The following is a 24144-nucleotide window of genomic DNA, read 5'->3' on the forward strand; positions in this document are numbered from 1 at the left end:
ATGATGCATAGAATCATATATCTAAGTCTAAACTATGTTACAGAGTAAACGCAATAAAAACATGCTTTATCTGTGGCATATCAGTACACTTAATATTAGTGATTAGGTAATGCATTCAGCAAGTACTTTTACTTTTAATACTTAAGTATTTTTAAAAACCAGTACTTTTTTACTTTTACTTAAGTAAAATGTTAATGTGGTACTTTGACTTTTACTTGAGTACATTTTTGTCTGTGTATTTGTACTTTTACTTAAGTACATTTTTTGAGTACTTTCTCCACCACTGATCCAATCTATCCATTCACTTGTGGATTAACAAAAAAGAAGAGAGAGAAAGAAAAAAAAAGACAAAAGACTAAACAGAGCAAAAAGATCATCCAAAAATGTATTTTTTTTTCCGTCTTTCTCCTCGCTCCTCTCTTCAAAGTCGTCACAATTTTAACTCTCTTCTCATCGGAAATGAACTGTAAGCAAACTATTTGCAGTCTGTAGCTCTATAAGGGCTCCCGTAACCACACTATTAATCAATAAAGTCTGATCTCCATGGTGAAATAAAACCCTGCCAATTTTTCCAATAATTCTTACATTTTCCAGATTCTAATCTGATGGAAAACGTCAGCCTTTCCATAATATAAATATTATGCATTACGTCAACCCGATCTTCCCTTTTAGGAGCTTCTGCCTTCAGCCATTTCCTAGTAATGGCTTTTTTGCTTGCTACCAACATAATTCTATACATATATCAATCGCCTGTTCTAGTGAGCCTTTCCATCCCTCTTCCCATGTACAGATTCACCCCCAGTACTTTATCCATACAATTCTTTTATGTCCTGCCAATAGGGCACCATGAAGGCACAATCCCAAAATACATGGAAGTGACCCACTCTGTCTTTTCCGCACTGCCTCCAGCATTTTGTATCTTGGTATTTTCTTTGTGCTGGTGTACTGAAATATCTTACAATATTCTTCCAGCCAAACTCTCTCCACAAAAGGGAACAAGATGTTTTCCACTGTTGCCCACATATCTCTTCCCAGTTCTCCTGTGAAAGCCCACAACTAGCTTCGTTTTCCCATCTTGCTTTTATGTATATTGTGTTACGTTTTTTTCAAATTTTCCAATCCTGTATACAGTTTTGAAATTATTTGTTCCCCAAGTTTGATTCATTTGAAATGAATCAAATGAATTCATTTATACATCTAATTAAGATGTATAAACATCTGAATTATACCAGATTCAACCTCAATTAAATGTATCCTTCTTAATAGTTCCTCTGTAAAGTACCTGTAGAAATCCTTGTTGTTTATTCATATTTATTCTTTATTTCTTCAAAGCTTTGTACAGTGTTTTTCTTAACCATCTCCCAGAATATCTTTGGACCCTTTTCCCTTTTACTAAATGTTTTGTCTGTTACATTAGGTTTAAAATCGGAGTCATGCTCTATCCACCTTAGTACTCTGCTCTGCTCTGTCAACTCATATTTTAAAATAATTTCATTCCATATGTCAAGAGATAACCCCAGCCATGGATTTGACTCCTCCCTAAGGTGTTTTCTCAATTTATCATTTATTATGGCTTGTAGAGGTATCGTGGGTGACATAGCACATTCTATATCTTTCCATTTTGCAGTGTATAATGGATTGCTTATGTTCAGTAGAGTACTCAACTGTGCTGCTAAATAGTAGCTCTTTAGACAAGGTAAGGCTAACCCCCCTTTATCCTTCGATAACTGCAAAGTTCTAAATCTGACCCGTGGTTTTCTTCCTTGCCAAATAAATCTCTATATCATTTTATCCCATTCTGCAAAGTCTTTATCTGTCACCTCAACTGGGAGAGACGTAAATAAATACAGTAACCTTGGTAACATTTGTTTTGATCATTTCTTTACAAGCTTGAGACTAAGCTTGTAAAGGGGATTAAACTCCACCTTCCCATATCTGATTTTATTTTCGACACCAAGGGGCTAAAGTTTAAAGATTTTAATTCAGATAAGTCATGGGACAGAAGCACTCCGAGGTATTTCAGAGATTTTGACTGCCAATCCCAACTAAATGTATTTTTAATGAATTGATCTGGTGAATAGTTGAAAGAGAGAACTTGGGTTTTCTTTGTGTTTAATTTGTAGCCTGACATCAKCCCAAATTCATCCATTATATTGATTAGTGCTGGAAGTGACTTGCCTGGTTGAGATAAGTAAATCAAAACATCATCTGCAAATAATGCTATCTTTTGTTCCCCTCTTTCCATATGTATACCCTTTATATTTTTGTTTTGTTTTTATCCATTGGCTTAAAGGTTCCAAATATATCGCAAATAACAGTGGGCTAATGGAGCAGCCTTGGCGGCATCCTCGATATAATCTAAAAGTATTTGAAAGGCTCCCATTAATTTTGACCCTAGCTGTGGGTTGGTAATATAATGATTGAATAGTTTTGATAAATGTTTTGTTGAAACCGAATTGTTCTATCACCTTATATAGGAAGTTCCATCTGACAGAGTCAAAAGCTTTTTCTGCATCCAATCCTAATATTACTGCTTCTGTTCTTGTTCTAATAATCTTTTGCATTACCAGCAATGTGCGCCTAATATTATCCGTTGTTTGTCTTTTCTTTATAAATCCTGTTTGGTCCAAATCATTTATGTCTGGCAGGATAACCTCTAGTCGTCAAGCGATGACTGCTGTAAATAGTCTAAATTTAGGACACTAACTGGTCTATAGTTGTAGCACAATCTAATTGATCTTTTCCTTCCTTTGGAGTAACCGCAATGAAAGCTTCCCTCCAGGACCTGGGTGTCTCTCCCTCTTTTAAGACCCAATTGAACATATTTTTTAACAAGGGGATCAATGGTTTTTAGTAATTTATAAAATTCAAACGAGTATCCATCTGTCCCTGGAGCCTTGTTCGTTTTCAATCTTGAAATTTGAGTATTTCTTCTACAGATAGTAATCTGTAATCTCCTTTGTTAATATATGATTTTGATCTTCTGTTATTCTTGGTAAATTCAAAGATCCTTATAATGCATGTATTTGATCATCATTATTAATTTCTTCTTGAGAATATAATTTTTTATAATAGTGTAGTGACCATTTGTCCCAAAACTTAAATTCAAAAATCAACTCAAAACTCGAAGGTGATCAAAACAAAAGTGAATCCAACTCAAATAGTCACCTGATGCACCGTGGATTCTGGTTTACACAGCACAGAAGATCAAAAAGTCAAAATGCTGTTGTTTGGTTTTATTTTGCAATTCAGGCAAAAGGTTACAGGCTTCTGCTCCTATTCCTGTACCTGTTCCGACTAAAAACCGATGTGACTGATAGGCTGGTCAAAAACCTTATGACCTTTTAAACCTTTTAATTTCTTGAGATATTTTTTCATCCAGAGAGAAGCTTTTGTGTTGCTTTTCTAATTCTTTTAATTCCAATTGTAACCCTGTTTTTTCCTTTTTAAGTATGCTGATTTGGCAATTAGCTTCCCTCGAATTACTGCTTTGCATGCATCCCACAGCGCAGCTGGGGATACCGCCCCATTATTATTTTCCTTTACATATATATCAATTTCTTTCTCAAGTTTTTCCTTCATATTCCCCTGCAATAAACCTGCATTTAGTCTCCACATTGTTTTTGTTTCCTTTGACAATTCCAGGGTGATATAAACTGGACTATGATCTGATACATCCCTTACTCCAATGTCGCAATTTTCCACTCTGTATCTATCCTTATTATACATAAAGAAATGGTCGATTCTTGAATAAACTGAGTGAGGCGGTGAAAAATATGTGCAGTTTCTGCCTGATGGATTTAGCTCCCTCCAGACATGTTCTCCGCCGGTCCAGCTCTGCCATTAATTCTTATTTAACAAACAAATGGCTTCTACCGTGATAATTATGTGAAATTAAATTAACTGTCTAATATTAAAAAAAATAGTTTGGTGCTGTCAGGCTCAGAGTCTGAGAGGCTTTTCCTTTATCAAACACTTTTTTTGCCTCTTATTTAGTGGAATATTGATGTTGATGAAACTTTCTCTAAAATAACCTTTTTCAACCTTTTTAGCTCCACTGTTGAAAATGAGGCTCTAACATTCACAAATGAATTATTTCAACATTCAATGAATGTTGAAATAAAATCCAGTCCAACATCTGGTTTGAGGTGATTCCTCTGGAACCTGTTGGAGGAAAAATATCCCAACTTCAGAAGATGAGCTTTTAACTTAACAGAGCTCTGTGGTTCCTCCTATCAGTATGAGAGTCAGGATGAGGAGGCGCCATATCAGGAAGACTAAGTGGAAGCTGCAAGATCTTCAGAACAGTCCTGATGCTGGGCTGCTGATTGTCCCTCTGTCTGGACACAGGATCAATATAACCAGCTTAAAAGCTAAAATTAGGACTTCCGGTTTGGCGATGTAGAAGGAGGAAGCAGGGTGAAAGAGTTCCCGGTCAATTTTCTTTAAATTACTTTAAAACCGGAGTTATACACTTCTTTCAAGCACCGGACTGACGGAAGCATTGTTCCTGTATCCTCGCGACATTATAATGGCTAGTGATAATCCTAAACAACAAAAGCTTTCTACTTCAACCAGGCGAAAGAATAGCCTATAGCTAGCAAGGTAGCCTTAATGGCCGCGTCCTCCTCCGACACTGAACCACCTGGCAAAAGTAAATGTGGAGATCCATGTTTCCATGTCCCAACTGGTCACAGAACTATCTAAGCAGCGGAACAACTTTAAAGAGGATGTGGCCACATTAATTCATAACAATTTTTGCTGGACGATTAATTGTCTAAAAAATTATTGCGATAAGCGATAATATTGTTTCAAGACCTTTTGACACTGATTTAATGGAAATGACGTAATAATGCATGCTATTTCCTGCCATAAATAGATGCACTTTTTTTTTTCAAAAGAACATTTAACACTGGAACTGATTAACTAGACAAACAAAACAACAAAAAACAAAAAAAAGTTGGCTCTTTTCAGGGCCGCCTTGTAGCAGCGGAAAGCCTGGCGGGCGATAACTTTCAACGCATTTGTGAAGCTGAAACTGTCGTTAAGACTCTCCAGGCCCAAAACGCAACCTTGCTGGAACGCCTGGAAAACCTGGAAAATCGATCTCGCAGATCCAATCTATGCATACTTAACATACCTGAAGGCAGGGAAGACGGCCAAGATCCAACYAAGTTTATCTCCAAGTTGCTAAAGGATGCTATGGGGGACGACATATTTCCTTCTCCCCCGGAATTGGAGCGCGCGCACCAATTGCTGCACCCAAACCCGCAACAGGACGACCACTGCGGCCCTTCATCCTTGCATTCCATCGATACCGGGAGAAGGAAGCCGCTTTAAGATGGTCCAGGCAGCATGAAGTAAAGCACCAGGGAACCACCCTGAGAATATATCCAGATCTCAGCATCGCTCTTGCAAAGAAAAGGTCGGCATTCAACGACGTTAAAGGAGCTCTCTAYCAGAGAGGTGTGTCGTTTCGTCTTTTTTTCCCTGCCCGTCTTAAAGTTACGTTTACCCACTTGTTTGAAACGCTGGAGGAAGTTGCAAAATAAACATCTGATGGCAGACTTTACCTTTTGGTGGAGGCGGGGTGCCCAGGATACAGCAAAGATGGAGAGGATGGAAAAAGAGGGAAAAATAATTCGGGAAAGAGGTAATGATAAGGAATTACTGAGTTATGTGTTGCACCTGCATTCTCTGCATTGAATGACTGGATTAAACAATATTACAGCTTCAAGTAGATGCACTGTTTTTCTCATAAGAGGCATACATCCATGTGTCTAATTGTATAATAATAGGTTAAAGGGTTAAGTGTTTGTTGCCTAGTTCTAATGTCTGTTGGTGGCTCTCATAATTTAGTAAATTTTAGCCCAAAATCCACATTCATAATGGCGTTGGTTATTGTATAAGTGCCCCGTGGAGCTTTTATTACCCACTGTTTTATAGTTGCTAGTACTGTTTTAATTCATTGTACTAAGTAAGGTAAGGTAAAAAACTTTATTAATCCCATAGGGAAATTAAGATTGTCTGTTTCTCACACATTAATTCACATCCACACAACATTAAGAAGTTTTGTACACAATATACACACATTAAAAACAGTCTAGTAAAGGAACTTAAATACATTAAAAATGCTAATTACCCTCCCAGAAATCGCAGCATTGTAAAGCCTAATGGCCTGTGGGACAAAGGAGTTCTCAGTTGAACATCCCAGCGAGAGAAACCTGTCACTGCGGGAGCTCCTCTGGTTGGAGAGAACAGTATGCAGGGGATGGCTTGTGTTTTCCAGGATAAAGCTGAGCTTAGACAGTGTCCTCTGTTCCACCACTGTCTCCACAGACTCCAGGCTCACACCAACCAAGTGTGTAACTCCTGCACGCTAAGTTTATTGGGAACCTTCCAAAGTCAGTTTGGGACTGTGACTATGGCCTATCGGAAGACCTACGAGGTGTTTAACGAACAGCAGTTAACTTCAACAAGAGTAGCAAGGATACAGTTGGGGTGGGTTTTAATAAGGGTTGGGTTCAGAGCTGCCTTTTTCATAGCTGATTTGCATTGTTTTTTCTACTTCATTTTTCTCACAAGCTTGAACATTGTGGATAATGAAACCATGCACTGCCAGGTGGAGCTGTTGGGCCAGGACGGGTATAAAATCAGATTGTCATGGCTGACGTGTGTAACAGCAATGTAAGAGGGGAGGCCTCAGCAGTTCGCTTTACTAGTTGGAATGGAAAGGGCATGAGAGGACCAGTGAAACGGGCAAAAAAATTTTGCCCACCTTAAAAAACTAAAAACAGAAATGGCATTTCTTCAGGAAACCCACTTGGTCTCTGCAGACCAAATAAAACCTAAGAAGCCTTGGGTGGGACAGGTTTACCATTCATATTTGAATACAAAAGCAAGAGGGACAGCAATATTAATACATAAAAACATACTGTTTTTATGTATTAAGCAAGTCCATATCAGACCCACTATAACATATCAGATATGTTATAGTATCTGGTTCCCTATATAATATTCAAGTTACACTTGTTTGCATATATGCTCCCAATTGGGATGACCCCACTTTCATATCCAGGTAAATCTCTGCTTTACCAAGTATGAATTCTCACCGTTTGATATTGGGTGGTGACATAAATTGTGTAATGGATCCGACCCTAGACCGATCCAGCTCTAGATTGACATCTCCATCAAAGATGGCTCAGGCTTTTGGGAGTATTCATGAAGGAGGTGGGCTGCATAGATCCTTGGCGCTTTTTGTTTCCAGATAATAGGGAGTTTTCTTTTTTTCACATGTCCACCAGTCGGATTCAAGGATTGTTTTTTTTATAGACAAACGTTGCTACCCTTTGTCAAGAAGAGTGAATATTCTGCTGTTGTAGAGTCTGATCATTCACCAGTAATATTTGACTTGGCCTTCCCACTTAATCAAACTCAGCDCCCCATCTGGAGATTTGACTCAACTTTGTTAGCAGATGAGAACTTTTGTGAATCGATGTCAACCGTCAGATAATTTTTTGCTTGAAAACAAATCAGACTCTGTATCACCCTCYGTCCTGTGGGAAACATTAAAAGTGGTAATTAGAGGTGAAATATCTTACACTGCAACACGTAACAAAATTAGAAAAGCAAGGCAGGAACAACTTATGAGTTCTATGCTGGAGCTGGACCGTAGGCATTCAATTACACCCTCCCCTGAGCTATACAAAGAGACTTTGTTTACAAATGCAATACAATCTTATATCAACGCAGGAGGTGGAACAATCCTTGCTTAGATGCCGAGGCTTTATATATGAGCACGGTAAGAGGGCGGGCCACCTTCTGGCCCACCGACTCAAAAATCGGTCGGCAGCGCAGCTCATATCACAGATCCAAAAGACCTCTGACGAGCGAACTGTTGATCCAGCTGAAATAAATCAAGTCTTTGAGAAATTTTATTCTGATCTATACTAGGCCTGTCACGATAACAAATTTTGCTCGACTATTAATTGTCTAAAAAAGTATTGCGTTAAACAATAATATTGTTTCAAGACCGTTTGACACTGATTTAATGGAAATGACGTAATAATGCATGTGATTTCCTGCCATAGATAGATGCACTTTTTCAAAAGAACATAAAACACTGGAACTGATAAACAAAACAACCAAAAACAAAATGGATTCTCAATATTAACAAATGTACGTAATGTATTAACAAAATACTTGAATAAAAAGTAAACAACTTAAAGCCAAAGTGGAAATAAATATTGCATTCAACCAGTGGCGCAAAAAGTGGGTATGCAGGGTATGCAACGCATAGGGGCGCAGCACCAGAGGGGGCGCCAAAACCCCGTCTGGAGGGGTGGCGCGCCGATGATTGTTTTCCCATACACTTCGGCGCGTGTAACGCTCCTTCACCTCGCGCACATAACAAGGTAAATGTAGCGAGTTTTACCCTTCACGTGTCGTCGCCTCGGGGGGGGCGTCGCTCCTTCACCCTCCCTTCACGTATCGTCGCCTCGGGGGAGAGAGCGTCGCTCCTTCACCCTGACGATCCTTCCCTCGGGGGGTTGGGTGGTGGGGGGCGCCGATCTATGTTTTCGCATCCACCTGAATAATGTGTAGTTGCGCCACTGCATTCAACCAAAAGAGAGCAGATTATGAAGTCTATGTACTATATTGCCCTTCAGTGATCACTAGATTTAAATGGAGAAGATGGGCACATCCGACTACCTAATGCAATAGTTCATACCACACAATTTTGCCCCCTTTTTCCCTTTACACAATCTAAGCTCGTTAGCTGATCTAAGATTGTCGCTTGTGGTTTCGTAACCGATCATCCTGCAGTGTGTGGTAGATCGTGGTAGCCACTCCGATCTTAATCAGGGGTTTTCCCCGACTGAAAGCCTTTAACGCTGAATGTGACGGGTAGCCAATCAGAAAGCGCGGAGGAGAATCCGCGCTTTCTGAAGGGAAATTACGAGGGTAATCCCAAACAGCTGAAACGCCGCAACACAAAGTCCAGCGGACATCGGAGATGACTTGTGGAAACAACAGTAATGCTTATTCAACATTTCATGCAAAGAATATAGAAATGACAAGGGGAGGAGTTGGAGCCAAATTGCTACTGCAGTTGATAAACCCAGTAAGTTTTCAGCTGTTAATCATTGTAAATAGGTTATAATGATTTTCATTCAGTCAGGACTTTACCCTGAATCTAGCCACATGCATCACAGGTAGATTCTAGTAAAGCATTGATTAATGCCTAATTTTAAAATTCGTTAACTGGACTTGTGGCCATTATTATGTGCCCATGTGGCTGGACACCACACGGCACGACAAACCCGATCGAACCGTTATACCTAGGATTTGATTTCTGTCGGCTAATGTGTGGTCTGGTTTTGAAAATGGGCCGACAGTCGGCTGACAACTTATGTGCCGACATAAGTCGGCACATAAGTGCCGACTTATGTCGGCTTATGTCCAGCGCTTAAGTGTGTCCAGCACTTAAGCGCTGGACACGCTTAAGTGTGTCCAGCGCTTAAGCGCACTTAAGTGTCCAGCGCACACTTATGTAGTGTGCACTGGACATTACACTAAGGAAATGAGGAAGGGAGGGTCAGTGAAGAGCACCGGATGTGAGCCTTTTTTCATTCAAGGTCATCAATAGAAAGAAAAAAAGGCAGGAAGAGACGATAAAGCCGATAATTAAAATGAGGTCGATAGGTTTAATTTATTGTGCGATTAATTGATTTATCGTTTATTGCGACAGGCCTAATATACTCATCACAATTCCCAGAGGATAAGTCAGACATGAATGATTTTCTAGATGGCTTGGATATTCCGGCTATAGATATGGAGGGATATGGATAGGCCCCTCACCCTTATTGAAGTCATCAGTTCTATTTCAGCAATGCAGAGTGACAAGGCCCCTGGACCAGACTGCTATCCAATCGATTTCTATAAAAAAATTCTCATCCAAGTTAGCACCTCTTTTACTTGAAATGTTTAACCATTCACTGGATGAGGGAACCTTGCCACAGACCCGTGTGGTGTCCAGCTAACATTATACTTTTACTGAAACATGGTAAAAATCCAACAGACTGCGCTTCCTACAGGCCCATATCACTCCTAAATGGAGATGTTAAAATCTTAGCTAAACTTCTGGCTATGAGACTGGACACGGCCATGATGGACATAATCTCCTTGGATCAAACTGGGTTTATGAAGGGTCGTCACTCTTTTTCTAATATACGCAGGCTTATTGGTGTTGTTCATGCTCCTGCATCGGGGGAGAACCCTGAGGTTGTGGTCTCACTCGATGCGGAGAAGGCATTTGACCGGGTCGAGTGGCCCTACTTATTTACAGTRTTGGCTAGGTTTGGGTTTGGGCCCAATTTTACATCATGGGTACAACTGTTATTATATACATCACCTAAAGCAAGTATAATCACTAACATGACAAGGTCTAAGGCCCTTCTCTTTGTCCAGGGGTACCAGGCAGGGTTGTCCTCTCAACCCGCTCCTCTTCGGTTTAGCTATTGAGCCACTTTCAATTATGCTTAAGACTTCAAGGGCTTTAAGGGTATTTATAGAGAACAACTGGAACATCGGCTGTCCTTATACGCAGATGACTTATTACTCTACATCTCGGACCCGGTATCATCCATCCCCAACATCGTGAGCTTGTTGAACCGTTTTGGTAAATTTTCAGGATATAAGTTGAACTTCCTAAAGAGTGAATGTTTTCCAATTAATAACTCTGCACTCCAAATTGCAGAAACTGACTTGCCCTTCCCTCTCTCTAGTACAGGATTCAAATATTTGGGAATCAATGTGATGCGTTCGTTTTCGGATCTGTTTGAAAAAAAAATGTCACCCCTCTGCTCAACAATCCTAAACGCGACCTCCAGAAGTGGAGCATCCTAAATTTATCCCTAGCTTTCAAAATTGCATGTATTAAAATGAACATCTTGCCAAGATTTATGTATCTTTCAGAGTATTCCAATGTTTCTCCCAAAATCATTCTTCAGACTTATAACTATAATTCAGCTGCCCGTATCATTACCAAAACCCCATCCATGCACCACATCACTCCTGTCCTGCAAAGACTCYATTGGCTGCCCACCAAGTTCCGCATAGAATACAAAATTCTTCTGTACACTTTCAAGGCCCTTTACAATCTCTCCCCACCATATCTTTCAAATCTTATTCATATTGCCATTCCCTCTCGCTCCCTCAGATCATCCTCCTCAATCCATTTCACTGTCCCCTCTGCCCCTCTCACCACCATGGGGAGCAGAGCTTTCAGTCGCTCTGCTCCCCAACTATGGAACTCATTACCACCATACCTTAGAAACATAAAGTCATTATCAAATTTTAAACCGAACTCAAAACACACCTTTTTAGATCTGCCTTTTCCACATGACACAATTGGTTTGCCTGATTTTACATAGTTTTTATATAGATACATTGTTTTGTTTTATTTATTTTTATCTATTTTTAATTGTTACATTTTATTTGTTTCTGTCAGTTTTTTTTACTATTGTACGGTGTCCTTGAGTGCCAGAAAGGCGCCTTTGAAATAAAATGTATTATTATTATTATTATAACCAAGTTCTAATAACCTGCACATTCAGTAGCAAGTAGCCAGGATAGATTCATTAATTTTTGAGAAGTAAATACATTAGTTGTTTTTTGTCAGAATCATCAGATAAACTGTAGATTATGGAAAGGGTTACAGGAAACTGGTTAAATATTATTGGAAGCATGTCAGCTGAAATGGAAATGTTGTCTTCTATGTGAACCCCACGCTGCAGCTCCGCTCAAAGAAGCGCCGGCCAACATTCCGTCGGCTGTTGAAGACTAGTGGTATGAAACTGGAGAACAAGCTGAAGAGCCGCCAGCTGAAGCAGCAGAATGTGGCCAAGAAACAACGCAAAGAGCAGAAAAGGCTGCGGCAGGCCATGAAAGGCGCTGCACTCCAGATGCCCCGGCCGCTAGAGACATACAGGAAGAGACCAGGTGAGGCATGCTGAAGCATGCAGTATACACACACAGCTGTCAGCAGTTGATGGATCCATCAGTAAACTCATTCTCACCTTTTTGACAGAGGAGGAGGATGAAGAGGAGGAATTCCTGGAGAGCCTGCCCTCAGACATGATGGATGAAGAAGACTTAAAGGATATGACTGCCATGGCCCAGAAAGCATCCTTTATAACCAGAGACCTGTCAGCTTGGTAACATGCACACTGTCAATCATATGACTTAGTGAACTGGCAGTAACTAAGGTGTGTTCATTTTCTCCCAGCGGACCGGTGCATAGCAGCAAGACGAAGAACGCTGACGTGGTGCGCAGCTATGAGAAGATTCCAAGAAAGATGGCAAAGATGGAGGAGAAAGAGGTAATCCAACTGCTTCCAATCAAAGACAAAGACAGAGTGATTCCGAGGAGCATCGAAAGAGGTAACGTCGACGTTACTTACTATTTATTATTTACTACAATTTACTTTGATTGCTGCGGTCACCTGTGAAACTGTCTTGCTTTGTTTTTCGTAAGCGGTTAAACAACATGAGGAGGAGGAGGAGGAAGAGGAGCTTGCAGTGATGCCAGAGCAAGAGGAAGACGGTAGGAAAGAAAGCCTGCTCGTCTGTCAAAACTCTTATCAAGTTTATTATCTTGGACATGATGGTCTGTGTAATAACAATTGTTGTTAAACCAGTGTCAACGTTTTCATAAGTTTTCTCAAAATTAATTTGGAGTAAAAGAGAAATGATGGTCTACTAGAAAGATTAAGGGCTCCAGAGCTCCACATGGAGCTGCAGACCAACTGGTTTGACCCAAGTTTGATGTGCCTGTCACCTGTGCAGATGGGGTGCCACCGAGCTACATGGAGATGACACCAGAAGAAAGGGAACAATTTAGAATTCAGACATTAAACATAAAGAAACAGCGCATCGCCAGCATGGCTTCAGCCATCATCTCGGATCCATTAAACAATGTAAGTGGAACAGCTGGTCTAATTTCATCATGATGAAGGTAGGATGTAGAATTATTTTTGATTTTCATGAAAGCAAAAAGTTAATATCAGGAGAGGGAGAATAATAATAAGAGGAATAATTGATGGAACATTATCTCAGCCAATCTCCTCCAAGAAGGGACCACATCCAAACAGAATGAAACACCATGTATAGCTTCTATGGAGAGAGACATAACTAAGGAAACAAAAAGTTACCAGTTGGAATTACCTCAAATTATGCAAATTAGAGAGGAGAAGTAAAAAGTGAGGAAAAAGTGGTCATTATGTCCCCCAGTAGCTGCAGCATAACTACAGAAATAGCTCAGGATAACCTAAACCAGTCTAACTATAAGCTTGATCAAAAAGCAAAGTTTTAAGCCTTGTCTTAAAAGTAGACAGGGTGTCCCTGTGACTTTAAAATGTAAGCTTCAGTATGTTCAAAAAACAAACTGAATTGGCTATGTCAAAAATAGCAATTTAGAAATACCTAATGTTGCTTTTTAGTCATGTTTTTAATTTCTTTGTGTTACATGTATGATTTTGCATGTATTGTCAATGTTTTATTATTTTACATTACTGCCATTTCACTTCTTAATAGCTTTTAGATACTGTCTAGAAAACCTTATCTACGGATGAGTGCTATAAACTTATGGTGCTTATGCTATAAGCACCATGATGGGACTGCTGCTTTATTCAGTTCTATTGTTTAATATTTACTCATCAAAAACAAAACAACTGTATACAATAGAGGTAAATACACAAATCAATAAAATGAAAGGCAGTAGAAAGAAGAAAAAAAATCTTATATCTGCCCTTTAATCTAAAGAATACATTCAAGCAATAGGCATCTACAAAAAACACTAAACAAAAACAACTAAAAAAACAATATGTATGTATTCACATTATACTGTTTCATATTTCTTCAAAAAACTAACTTACCATTCTCTTAAATATATACATTGATCTGGCATTTTTAATTTGACCATTTTAATGGTCTCCAGACCATTTAACAATCTTATTCCCTGGATTGAGGTAGATTGCTCTTTGAAACTGGTACAAAACCACAGCTTCATTCATAAATATCACTATCCCCTTACAGCAGAGGTTTCCAAACTGTGGCCCCCGCTCCCTCCCATTGCAGGGGTGTGTGGGGGGGGAACCACTGTGAGCCAGGATTAGTTGAACATGTTGGCCTAAATATGTTGTAATTTTCCTATTGACAAAAATATTGCTGTTTGTGATATGCCAAAACTCATAATTACCTTTAAAAAATTGCATCTAATATTTTTCATCCCTGGAGGTCGTCATATTTTTCACCCGATGGGTTTAGTCCATTCTGCTAACTTTATCTGAGTTGTTGTACGATATTGCGTTTGACTGGTGTAATTTTAGATAATGCCACACTGTGTCACTATTGGCTGTAATTAAAAAAACAAACAGTGAGGTGAATTGAGATAACTTCCCACATGAAAAAAAAGAAGAGAGCTTGGAGCTGACCACGACTTCCGAAGGGCCTACATTTGTGCCCTCAACATTTCTATCCAGAAGACTTTTAAGTCCTATGCATGAGCAAAATTGACAAAAGCTCTAACAGGTGATCCTTACCTTCACAAGACAAAAACAAAGCCATGCTACTATGCTGAGACAGACCGAGCTGGAAGCTCTTTGAAATGCTAATGGAGCTGTTCTGCTGCTGCTACTGGATATGGAACCAGTAGCAGCAGCAGACCCTAAACAGCTGTTACTAGGCCGATACCAGACCCTAAGCAGCCATTACTGGACCGCAGAGTATGCTCCAAATACAGAGGGGTCACACTCTTAAGACTCCCTGGTAAAGTCTATTCAGGAGTCCTGGAGAGGAGAGTCCGATGGATAGTCGAACTTTGGCTTCAGGAAGAGCAGTGGGGTTTTCGTCCTGGTAGTGGAACGCTGGACCAGCTTTACACCCTCAAAAGAGTTCTAGAGGTCGTGATCTACAGCTTTCACTGCAGCGGTTCGCAGCTGAGAGTGATGTTTTTGTGAGCCTTATGCATAACGGTAAAATGTTAGTCAACCAAATCATAAAATTTCAATACTTTCAATTGATAAAATAATGTATTTGATGGATGACTGTAATGTTTTTTAGTAATAATTCCTATAGCTCTTTTCTGTAAAACAAAAAAAGGATTTGTAATTGTATTGCATGCTATACCCATACTTGAATGCAATTAATCAAGTGTGGAACAATTATTGCATTATACAAGACATACAGAGCTTTATCATTTAATAATTTCCTTACTTTACACAGAACTGCAATAGATTGATTCTTGGATCATTTATGTGAGGTTTCCATGTCAGATTTTCATCAATTATAACACCCAAAAACTTCACCTCACTGACCCTACGACTCTAAATAGAACCTCGATAATTCTCTTTCTGTTACTGAATATCATACTGGATTAAAATAAACTCAAAGGTTATTAAAAAATTATCAGGCAGCAGAGGTTTATGGTACCGTTGTGGATTTAAATTGCGTTTCCTGAACCATTATTCACACTCAATGCCGTATGCCAGTCAGCTGAAGGCCTAAAGTATGACCATAAGAGTAGGACAGTGAATTCTTTTGAAGCCAGTTGAGTCTACGTTAACATTAAAGGCTATGTTTAGGCTATCAACCTCAGTGTCAATTAGTGGAGATGATAAAAACAGCATTTCATCATATTGTCAGTTTTTATGTGAAGTATTGTTAATTAGAATTTATCAAGTCAGCGATATATCAAAATTGTTATGACAAATTTTTTACAGTAATTGATAAGCGAGATGATACATGCCCTCCATTTGTGTTGGTGGTACTTTCTGCAGATGAAGCGTGTGAAGGAGCTGCGGGGGATGATGATGGAGGCAGACCCCAGCGTGGCGGTCTCGGTGAGGAAAATGGTGATGGTTTCTCTCATGGAGGTCTTCAAAGACATCGCCCCCACCTACAGGATACGACACCTGACAACGGCAGAGAAGAACACCAAGGTCACCAGGGCTCAATCTGTGTTTTTAGTGACTGTTGGAGCAGGTTTTAAAAGCTGCTGTATCTCTGTTGTCCTGCAGGTGAAGAAAGAGACGCAGCAGCTTAGAGAGTTTGAGGAAAGTCTTGTCAGTCAGTACAAGTTCTATCTGGAGGACTTGGAACAGACCATTAAAGGTACATCATTGCAACACGCACGCACACACACAAACACACACTTCTCACAGTTTGTCTTCGTCCCCAGACTGGAAGCAGAAAAAGAGGAAACACAGTCAAGTAGTGAGCTTCCAGTCATACCGCAGCCTGGCTGAAGTCTCAGTCCGCTGCCTGTGTGAGCTGCTGCTCTCTATGCCACATTTCAACTTCCACAACAACATCATTGTCGTCCTGGTTCCTCTGATGAATGACCCCCTGAAGAAGGTGAGACATTTTGGAGATGTGCTGCTGAGGCAGATCTCCTTCCTATATTTTTTGATGTAGGTCAGATCAGACAGGTCAGCAGATGATGTTCTAATGAGTTCACGGATTCATCCTTGTTGCAGGTGTCAGACATGTGCTGTGATGCATTCAGGAAGCTCTTTCAAGAGGACAGAGTGGGCAGGGCATCACTGGCCACAGTGCGGGTCATCTCTGGCCTCACCAAAAGCCTCAACTACAATGTCAGACCTGAGGTAACAAATAAGATGTTCCTTAACCTCTTGTGGATCTATACGTTTAGGACTTTTTTAAACTTCTTGACACCTTCTTTCACCTTGGTTCTTCTCCTGCTTATCAACAGATGCTTCGCACTCTGCTGAGTCTGAGAATCAAGGAGGTGGAGATGAAGAAGGACCTGGAGGCCACTGTACCAAAGGCCAAGTTCATGACAAACAAAGAGAAGAAGAAAAACTTGTCCAGGATGCAGAGGAAGGTAAACAAAATACTCAGCTGGAGCTCAAGTAGAGCTAGAAAGATTTTTTTATTTTGTTTTAGTTTTATGCAAACAATGACATACAGTCTGACAAACAAATGTGTTCCATGTTTGTGACAAAGCTGCTTCCCCCTCACAAAGCTCAAGTGTGTCAGTCTTTCAGAGCTTTTGTCAATTTCTGTGGGAAGATCTGTTGAATTATTCTGCAGTTTAAATCAGAATCAAACAGGAAAATAAAAGGCTCCTTTTATTTCCCTGACTGTTCTTACAGATCAACTGAGAGAGAAAAGGAAAATAAGCAAATGTAAAGGCTCATTAGTTTTATATCACTGAATCCTAGGGTTTTCCCCAGAAAACTTGCTAAGCCCGGTGGTCGGGGCGCCGGGAAGGTCTACTGGCGGTCCACCGTGTTTTTGTATTAAAGATGCTAAGTAGACAGGAAAAGTAAAAATAGTACTGGGTAATTATATGTTATGAGAAAACATCACCAGGAAACGCAATTTAAATCCACAACTAGTCTTAAAAACAACTAATCAAAAAACACAATTAAAATGAATATCAATTATTCGCACTACTGTTTAATCTAAATTAAGTCAGTGGCTCCATAAGGTGCCCCAGGCCTTCAGGGACCCATAAATGGACCCATTTATGGGTCCCTGAAGGCCCCTTCAGGGTCTATGTTATCTGTGGTCTAACATAGACCACAGATATATAAATGTAGATTTAGTTTATTGAGATTACCAATGCTGCTGAATTTGATTTAATGGTTACAGCATACATAAATTAAACAATTTAAATTGGTTAACATTTAAATTTAAGATTTTAAGGAGCTGGCAAGTTTACTTTGTAAAAGTTCAAAGCACAATATTCATAGTTAGATTGGTTTGTTACCATAGATACAATCTGATGCTGTGAGTTTAATATTTGAGTTTGAGCTCTGTCTGTTCACAAATACAAATGAGTAAACTGCAATTATAATTCATAGATTTTTAGGTTGGCCCGTTAAACTACTCCCCCTCTCCCAGATTTCACTAAATCAAAACAAAACTGTTAGAGGTGCTGATGTTTTTAGCAGCAAGAGGGGCTCTTCAGTCAAAGTCTGCTCAAGGCCTCATGCAGCCTTGGTGCATGAAGCCCTGCATGATGAGTTAAATCCGCTGCAATGTGCATAGATGCGCTACATACAGGAGATTTAGTTCAATGGTGATAATGTGGCTTTAGTAGCTCTTCCATTTCATGTCTGTTGAGTTTCTAATAAGTCAGAAACTGTTGGTCAAGTTTGGGGGACGAGTTTTTCAGATCTCCGTGGGGCCGCGTGCAATAACTCTGGCTGACTAAGTAGACAAAGCATTTGATATGGTTTGGTGCATCTTTTAAGTGGAAAAATACTAAAAAATAATAATAAAATAATACAAAGCTGAAGTTGGTTTCCTGTTCTAGCTTCTGATTCGGGAAATGGCTAAAGGGCGATTCCCTCTTAATTTTTCACTACCTTCTGCATCTTTTATCGACTCCAGTTTAAAACCTACAACACCTAGACTCTTCAAACCTGGACTGAATTATTCTGCTCTAATAGCAGAATATTTAGAACCATGTTTGTGATTTGTGAAACTTTTATCTGATTTGTGAAACTTCAATAAAGGTTCATTTTACCACTTTTTTGCATCTGGGTTGCACTAGAACGGCTCCAGCTCCAAAACTACAACACCTAGAGTCTAGATCAGTGGTTCTTAACCTGGGTTCGATCGAACCCCAGGGGTTCGATGAGTCGGTCTCGGGGGTTCGGCAGAGCCTCTGCCGCGGAGGTAAAGTAGTGATGACGTGCCCTGCTTTGCCATCACTTGCTGCAGAGGATCACGTTACATTGCTTAGCCAATCAGTGCTGCGGAGGAGCCCTGATCGAAGGAGTTCCTCTCTCAGCATGGATTTGAACTTGTGTCTTTAATTACTTCAGCAAAGCTCAGTTTTTACCAAATTCTGTAGCTTTCGGTGAACTTCTAAATCTGCTCCTTAGTCGCATCTTTTCAGGGTTGCTACTGCCTCTAGTGGCGTTGGGGGCATAACACAACTAATATAATTACATTACTAAATCAGAATACCGCAGTCTTTATTATTTATTAACTTTTCATTCTCTTAAGAATGTAGAACTAATTAAGCAATCTAAACAAGGCCTTAAAGTGGTTCCAGTTTCTCTCGATGGCCAACCTGTTGAAACTGTAGCAAATTTTAAATACCTTGGGTCGTTCCCGGACAGTCAGGTCAACTTTGCTGAAAACACTGACTATATTTTGAAGAACTGTCCTCAGAGACTCTACTTTTTAAGAAGACTTGGAGATCTTGGGGTGACCCAACTAGACTCTAGTTGGGTCACCCCTAATTTGGGGGAAAAAAATCATATTGTATTTATCACTACAGAAGGGTTCAGTGAATGCGCATATGAAATTGGTGGGTTCGGTACCTCAAAAAAGGTTAAGAACCACTGGTTTAGACACTTCAAACCTGCACTTGATTATTCTGCGCTAATATCAGAATATTTATAACCATGTTTGGGATTTGTGAAACTTTTATCTGATTTGTGAAACTTCAAATAAAAGGGCAATTTTTACCCTTTTTTCTGTCTCGGTCACACAAGATCTGCTCTAATTCCAAAACCACAACAACACAACCAAGAAAAAAACCCCCAATTATAATCATTAATATCCATACAAGCCAGCCTGTTTCCAGTTCAAGTGAAAGGAGGAGCGCGTGATCCGCGCTGAGGTAAACGTAAAGCAGCGGCAGCGCAGAGGCGCCAGCTGTGTGATTGGTCCGCTCTCCAGCTTTAAATGCATAAACTATAAACCTTTTAGAAAAAAATCTGCTCTGTGAGTGAAAAGCTAGGAACAGAGACGCTTGGCTTGCAAGATTTATCAAAAAAAGAGAAAAATTAAGCGGTCCCCCCCGCCCCCAATTATAAATTTTTCTTAAACTAAAAACAAGCAACGCTTAGCCTAGCAAAAAGCATGGCGGGCTGCCAGGCTTATAATACACCAATAATCCATATTGGTCCAATAAGAAAGAAAAACAAGTCTGTGCATGTGTGTGTGTGTGCGCGTGCATTTATTTGTAATCCCTTGAGGGAACCATTACCCTGACACATACTACGTTATGGGGACCCACTGCTCCTTGTGGGGACACGCTGTTTTTGGGTCAGGGGTTAGATTTAGGACTAAGTTGTGAATTGAGTTTTGGGTAGGGTTAGGTATGTAATGTTAAGGCTGTAGAAATGAATGGAAGTCCCCACAAAGATAGCCATGCAAACGTGTGTGTGCGCGTGTGTGTGTGTCACACAGTGGAAGAAAGCAGAAGAAAAGCTGGAAAAGGAGCTTCTAGAGGCCGAAGCTTCAGAAAGCAAAGAGAAGAAGACCAAACTGGTAAGATTTGGTTCAGAAATTAAATGAGAGGACAGAGTACAGAAAGAAGCTAACATCCTCATCTCCCTCTTCTTTATCTGCAGCACACAGAGACTCTGAACATCATCTTCCTCATCTACTTCAGGATCCTTAAGAAAGCTCAGCGATCAGTGCTCCTCCCTGCTGTCCTGGAAGGACTGGCTAAGTAAGACACACTCTGGATGACAACAATGTTACAGGACCTTTGCAGTAATGACCATGATGCCACTTTCTTCCAGTTTTGCTCACCTGATCAACCTGGAGTTCTTTGATGACCTGCTGGACGTGCTCCAGAACCTCATCCAATCAGGAGTAAGTATGCCACCCCTAAACAGTGGTCTGCATCTCCATATTTTAATTGATACCATTGATCTGTGCAGAATCTGACCAATCGGGAGAGTCTCTACTGCATCCAGACAGTCTTCACCATCCTGTCTGGACAAGGTAGGATTGTTCTTCTGAGTCTTTAATGAGCACCGACGGTTTCAAACGTTGTAATACCAGTCAGTTCACAGCGAGGCCTGTCTGCATTCAGTAGAACTTGAAGAAAGAAATGTTCTACTTTAATGACTCTGCTTTTCTAAAACCAAAAACTGTTCTGTTTTCAAGAACAGTTTTTTTCAGGGTTATGTAGTCTAAGCAGGAGAGTTGGTGACTCAACATGGACATTTTGTCACATCCTCACTTTGCCCCTTTTAATCAGAATCAGGATGCTTTATTGTTATTATAATTTCATTCCAGTACAACCCATCCAAAGACAGACAAACAAACAGGATAAGGAAGACAGGTGACCGGGGCTGCAGCCCTTTGCATTGGATCAGAAAATGAAAACATGAGGTGAAAAAAAAAATCATAACTCACACTGTAAGGGCAGAGTGTGAGGTTGCAAAAAAAGGTTGCACAAAAAAGTAACATGTAGACAGGAGTGAAGGCGGTGAGTTTGAGCGGTTGTGTGTTTCTAACCATAAAGAATCAAAGTCTGTGTGAGACTGCAGGAAGCGTTAGTCCCTGAACACTGCCCCAGAGAGCAGGAAGAGAAAAATTTGTAACTGCTTTTTTGCTTGGATCAGTTCTAAACTTGAATTGAGATTGGTGTGGAGGTAAATGTTTCTGTTTTTGTGGACCAGGTGATGCCCTGAACATCGATCCTCTGAACTTCTACTCTCAGCTTTACAAAATTCTGCTCTGGCTTCATGCAGGTGTGTTCACAACTTTTTAAACTTTTCTAAACTACCAATCACACAGACCTCACAATTCAAAAGGTTTGAGTTTCACACTTTGGCTATCTCAGGGGCACCCAATGATGACATCATCATTGTGCTGCGGTGTCTGGACGCCATGCTGACTCGTCGCAGGAAGCAGGTAACCCTGCAGAGAGCCATGGCCTTCTTCAAACGACTGAGCGTGCTCAGTCTACATGTCCTGCCCAATGCCAGCGTTGGAATTCTTGCAGCAAATCGAGCTACCATGCATGTGAGTCTTTCAAGCCTTCTAAATGAACCTGGCTCTTTTTAGTTAATGGAAAAGATTGCCAAGCTTCCACCTGTTTGTCAGAGCTCATTTTGTTCTGTTTCATTTGACAGTCATTCCCCAAATGCGACTTCCTTTTGGATAACGAAATTCAGGGCAGTGGCTTCTACCTGATGGAGTTGGATGAACCTGAACACTGCAGTGCTCAGAACACTGCACTCTGGGAGCTCCACACACTGCAGGTTCAGAAATGGGCTATTAGCCAGTTTGGCTGTTAGCGAATTGACTGGCAAAGAAACTTTCCGTTTAAATTAAACTCAAATGTTTATCAATTATCACCTTTATCAAAAGCCTAGGTAAAGAACAATAAAGAATTTTCTAGACCAATTTTCCGTTGAGCACTGTATTTAAAAAAGATCCCGAAAAATAGTGTCAAAATACTCATTTGTCTAATGGTGCATGTGTATGTGTGTGTTTATGTGTATCTCTTACATTGCACCAACATACCCTGTAAACTTGAGAGCCAACCTGGGAGCCAGAGTTCTCCTCTTGCGTGCTCACACTCTCACCTCACACATAGATCGACACACACGCTTGACTTCAACATGTTTGTGTTGCTGTATTTTCAGAGACATTTCCACCCTGTTGTACGGCAGTTTGCGGGTCATTTGACTCATGGAGCTCCGAGTGATGGCTCGGCAGCACTCAGTATGGAGCTCAGCCGCAGGTGAAACACTTTCAGTGTCTTGCTTTAGTTACAAGCCGAGGTGGAAGCCATGTAAAATTACATTCAGCAACAACATGGCCTTGCCAGCTGCGTCAAAAGATGTCTTCACCTTTTCAGGTCTCCACTGGAGCTGTTTGAAGACTACAGTGTCAAAAATATGACCTTTAACCCATCTGTGGCTTCACCCACGTCCAAGAGGAAGGTGAGAAAGTCCTGGTCACCTGCATCCATGTTTTTATTCTGATTCTCATTTCTTCATGTTGTGTGTTTGTGTTTACCTGCATGCTGAGCTCAATTTCTCATTCAGGATCAGTTTGTGGTCGGAACGGCGTTGCTGGACAACAGGCTGCAGAAGCAAGCAGATAGCATCCTGAGTGATGCACACATGGACTTCACTGCAACATGCCACTGAGACTCACACACTCGCATCGAGGACCTGCTTGGAGGACAAACGGATTTCTTTTTATTGAAAACAGGTTGAGGTGGTGTCGAACAGGACACACGACCTGGAGTTGCTTTGTGATTAAGACTGTTGAGACCTACATGTAACAGTGAAGTAAAATATTCCCAGCACATCTCTTATCAAAAGGAAACTGAAGTTTTTAAAGCTGATCAGCTCCAAATTGCATCAGCATAAAATATCTGATTGTGGATCATTTAACCTCAGCATGACCCATTGAGCAATCACAGCAATAATAATGGTTTGAAAGCCAGATTGAAATGAGGAATTATTTCCAATCTCTGTACTAAATATGTTGCTTTGGGAGTAATTTAAATAAAACTAAAACGATACTTGCTGGTCTTTTACTTCCTTATCTATGCTGTGTTGATGTCAGTTATGTTTGATTCATCAGTTTACATTTGCATCGTGTGATTAGAATCTGATCGATCAAAGCACTCGAGGTCATATATGTGTGAACATTTCATGTTATTTTGACGCGTAGACAATGAGCAACCAACACAAAGTATATGATGCTGCTTATAAGTTCAATAGGCTCAAAATGTCGTGTTAACACATACTTTACACATTTTTTACTCTTTAACAGTATGTCGATGTGTGTATTGTTTGTGCCTTCTGTTTAAGGAGCAGTACTGTGTGTTTTCCAGTCACAAAATTCCACTTCAAAGCAAATAAGTGATAAGCAAGTAATAAAAATGCTGTATATTCAGTGTCGACTTCTGACATGGGCAACAGCCCAGGGTGGCATCTTGTGGGAAGCGGCATGAGCGCCCCCAACCCCCATCCCCTCAGATGCACTTCCACTCCACTCCCCCATCCCCTCAGATGCACTTCCACTCCACTCCCCCATCCCCCACCAATCACAACCAGTGCCTAATGCAATAATGCTCCTTCAATAGATTCGATGCCTCTCTGGCTATAACACTTTACCCCACTTTGGCTTTACCCCTACTGCTACAGAGCCTCGCTTCTGTAGCAGTAGCTACAATCCAGCAAGCTTGCCATCATGTGTGCATGAACAGAAATAACTCCTTTTGTAAAGCGTCATGTAAAGCGTGTCCTACTATAACACTATAATGTTTTTGTTGCAACTCAAGTAATTAGTATGTAATTTCATTTATATATTTTAAAGCGGTAGATTGACTAAGAT

The 24144-nt window shown here is 40.4% G+C and overlaps 1 protein-coding gene across 3 annotated transcripts in view; it reads left to right on the forward strand.

Moving 5' to 3' along the window:
• The window catches only part of noc3l (NOC3-like DNA replication regulator), a 26851-nt gene extending 3148 nt beyond the window's left edge, over positions 1–23703 (forward strand). The window contains exons 2-21 of one of the 3 annotated variants that reach the window (XM_008438113.2): positions 11799–12003; positions 12092–12209; positions 12290–12444; positions 12539–12607; positions 12850–12980; positions 15840–16001; positions 16080–16173; positions 16241–16416; positions 16539–16667; positions 16775–16906; positions 20239–20319; positions 20403–20503; positions 20577–20649; positions 20718–20781; positions 21465–21536; positions 21629–21810; positions 21921–22049; positions 22437–22534; positions 22652–22736; positions 22842–23703. In XM_008438113.2, coding sequence (XP_008436335.1) covers positions 11799–12003; positions 12092–12209; positions 12290–12444; positions 12539–12607; positions 12850–12980; positions 15840–16001; positions 16080–16173; positions 16241–16416; positions 16539–16667; positions 16775–16906; positions 20239–20319; positions 20403–20503; positions 20577–20649; positions 20718–20781; positions 21465–21536; positions 21629–21810; positions 21921–22049; positions 22437–22534; positions 22652–22736; positions 22842–22946 — 2361 coding nt within the window. In that variant the 3' untranslated portion in view covers positions 22947–23703. Of the gene's footprint in view, positions 1–11798; positions 12004–12091; positions 12219–12289; positions 12445–12538; positions 12608–12849; positions 12981–15839; positions 16002–16079; positions 16174–16240; positions 16417–16538; positions 16668–16774; positions 16907–20238; positions 20320–20402; positions 20504–20576; positions 20650–20717; positions 20782–21464; positions 21537–21628; positions 21811–21920; positions 22050–22436; positions 22535–22651; positions 22737–22841 lie in introns of all 3 variants that reach the window. The other 2 variants (XM_008438112.2, XM_008438114.2) reach the window with 2 other exon arrangements.
• Positions 23704–24144: the final 441 nt, after the last annotated feature.

Source organism: Poecilia reticulata, linkage group LG19 (assembly GCF_000633615.1).
Source record: "Poecilia reticulata strain Guanapo linkage group LG19, Guppy_female_1.0+MT, whole genome shotgun sequence".
NCBI classification, from domain to species: domain Eukaryota; kingdom Metazoa; phylum Chordata; class Actinopteri; order Cyprinodontiformes; family Poeciliidae; genus Poecilia; species Poecilia reticulata.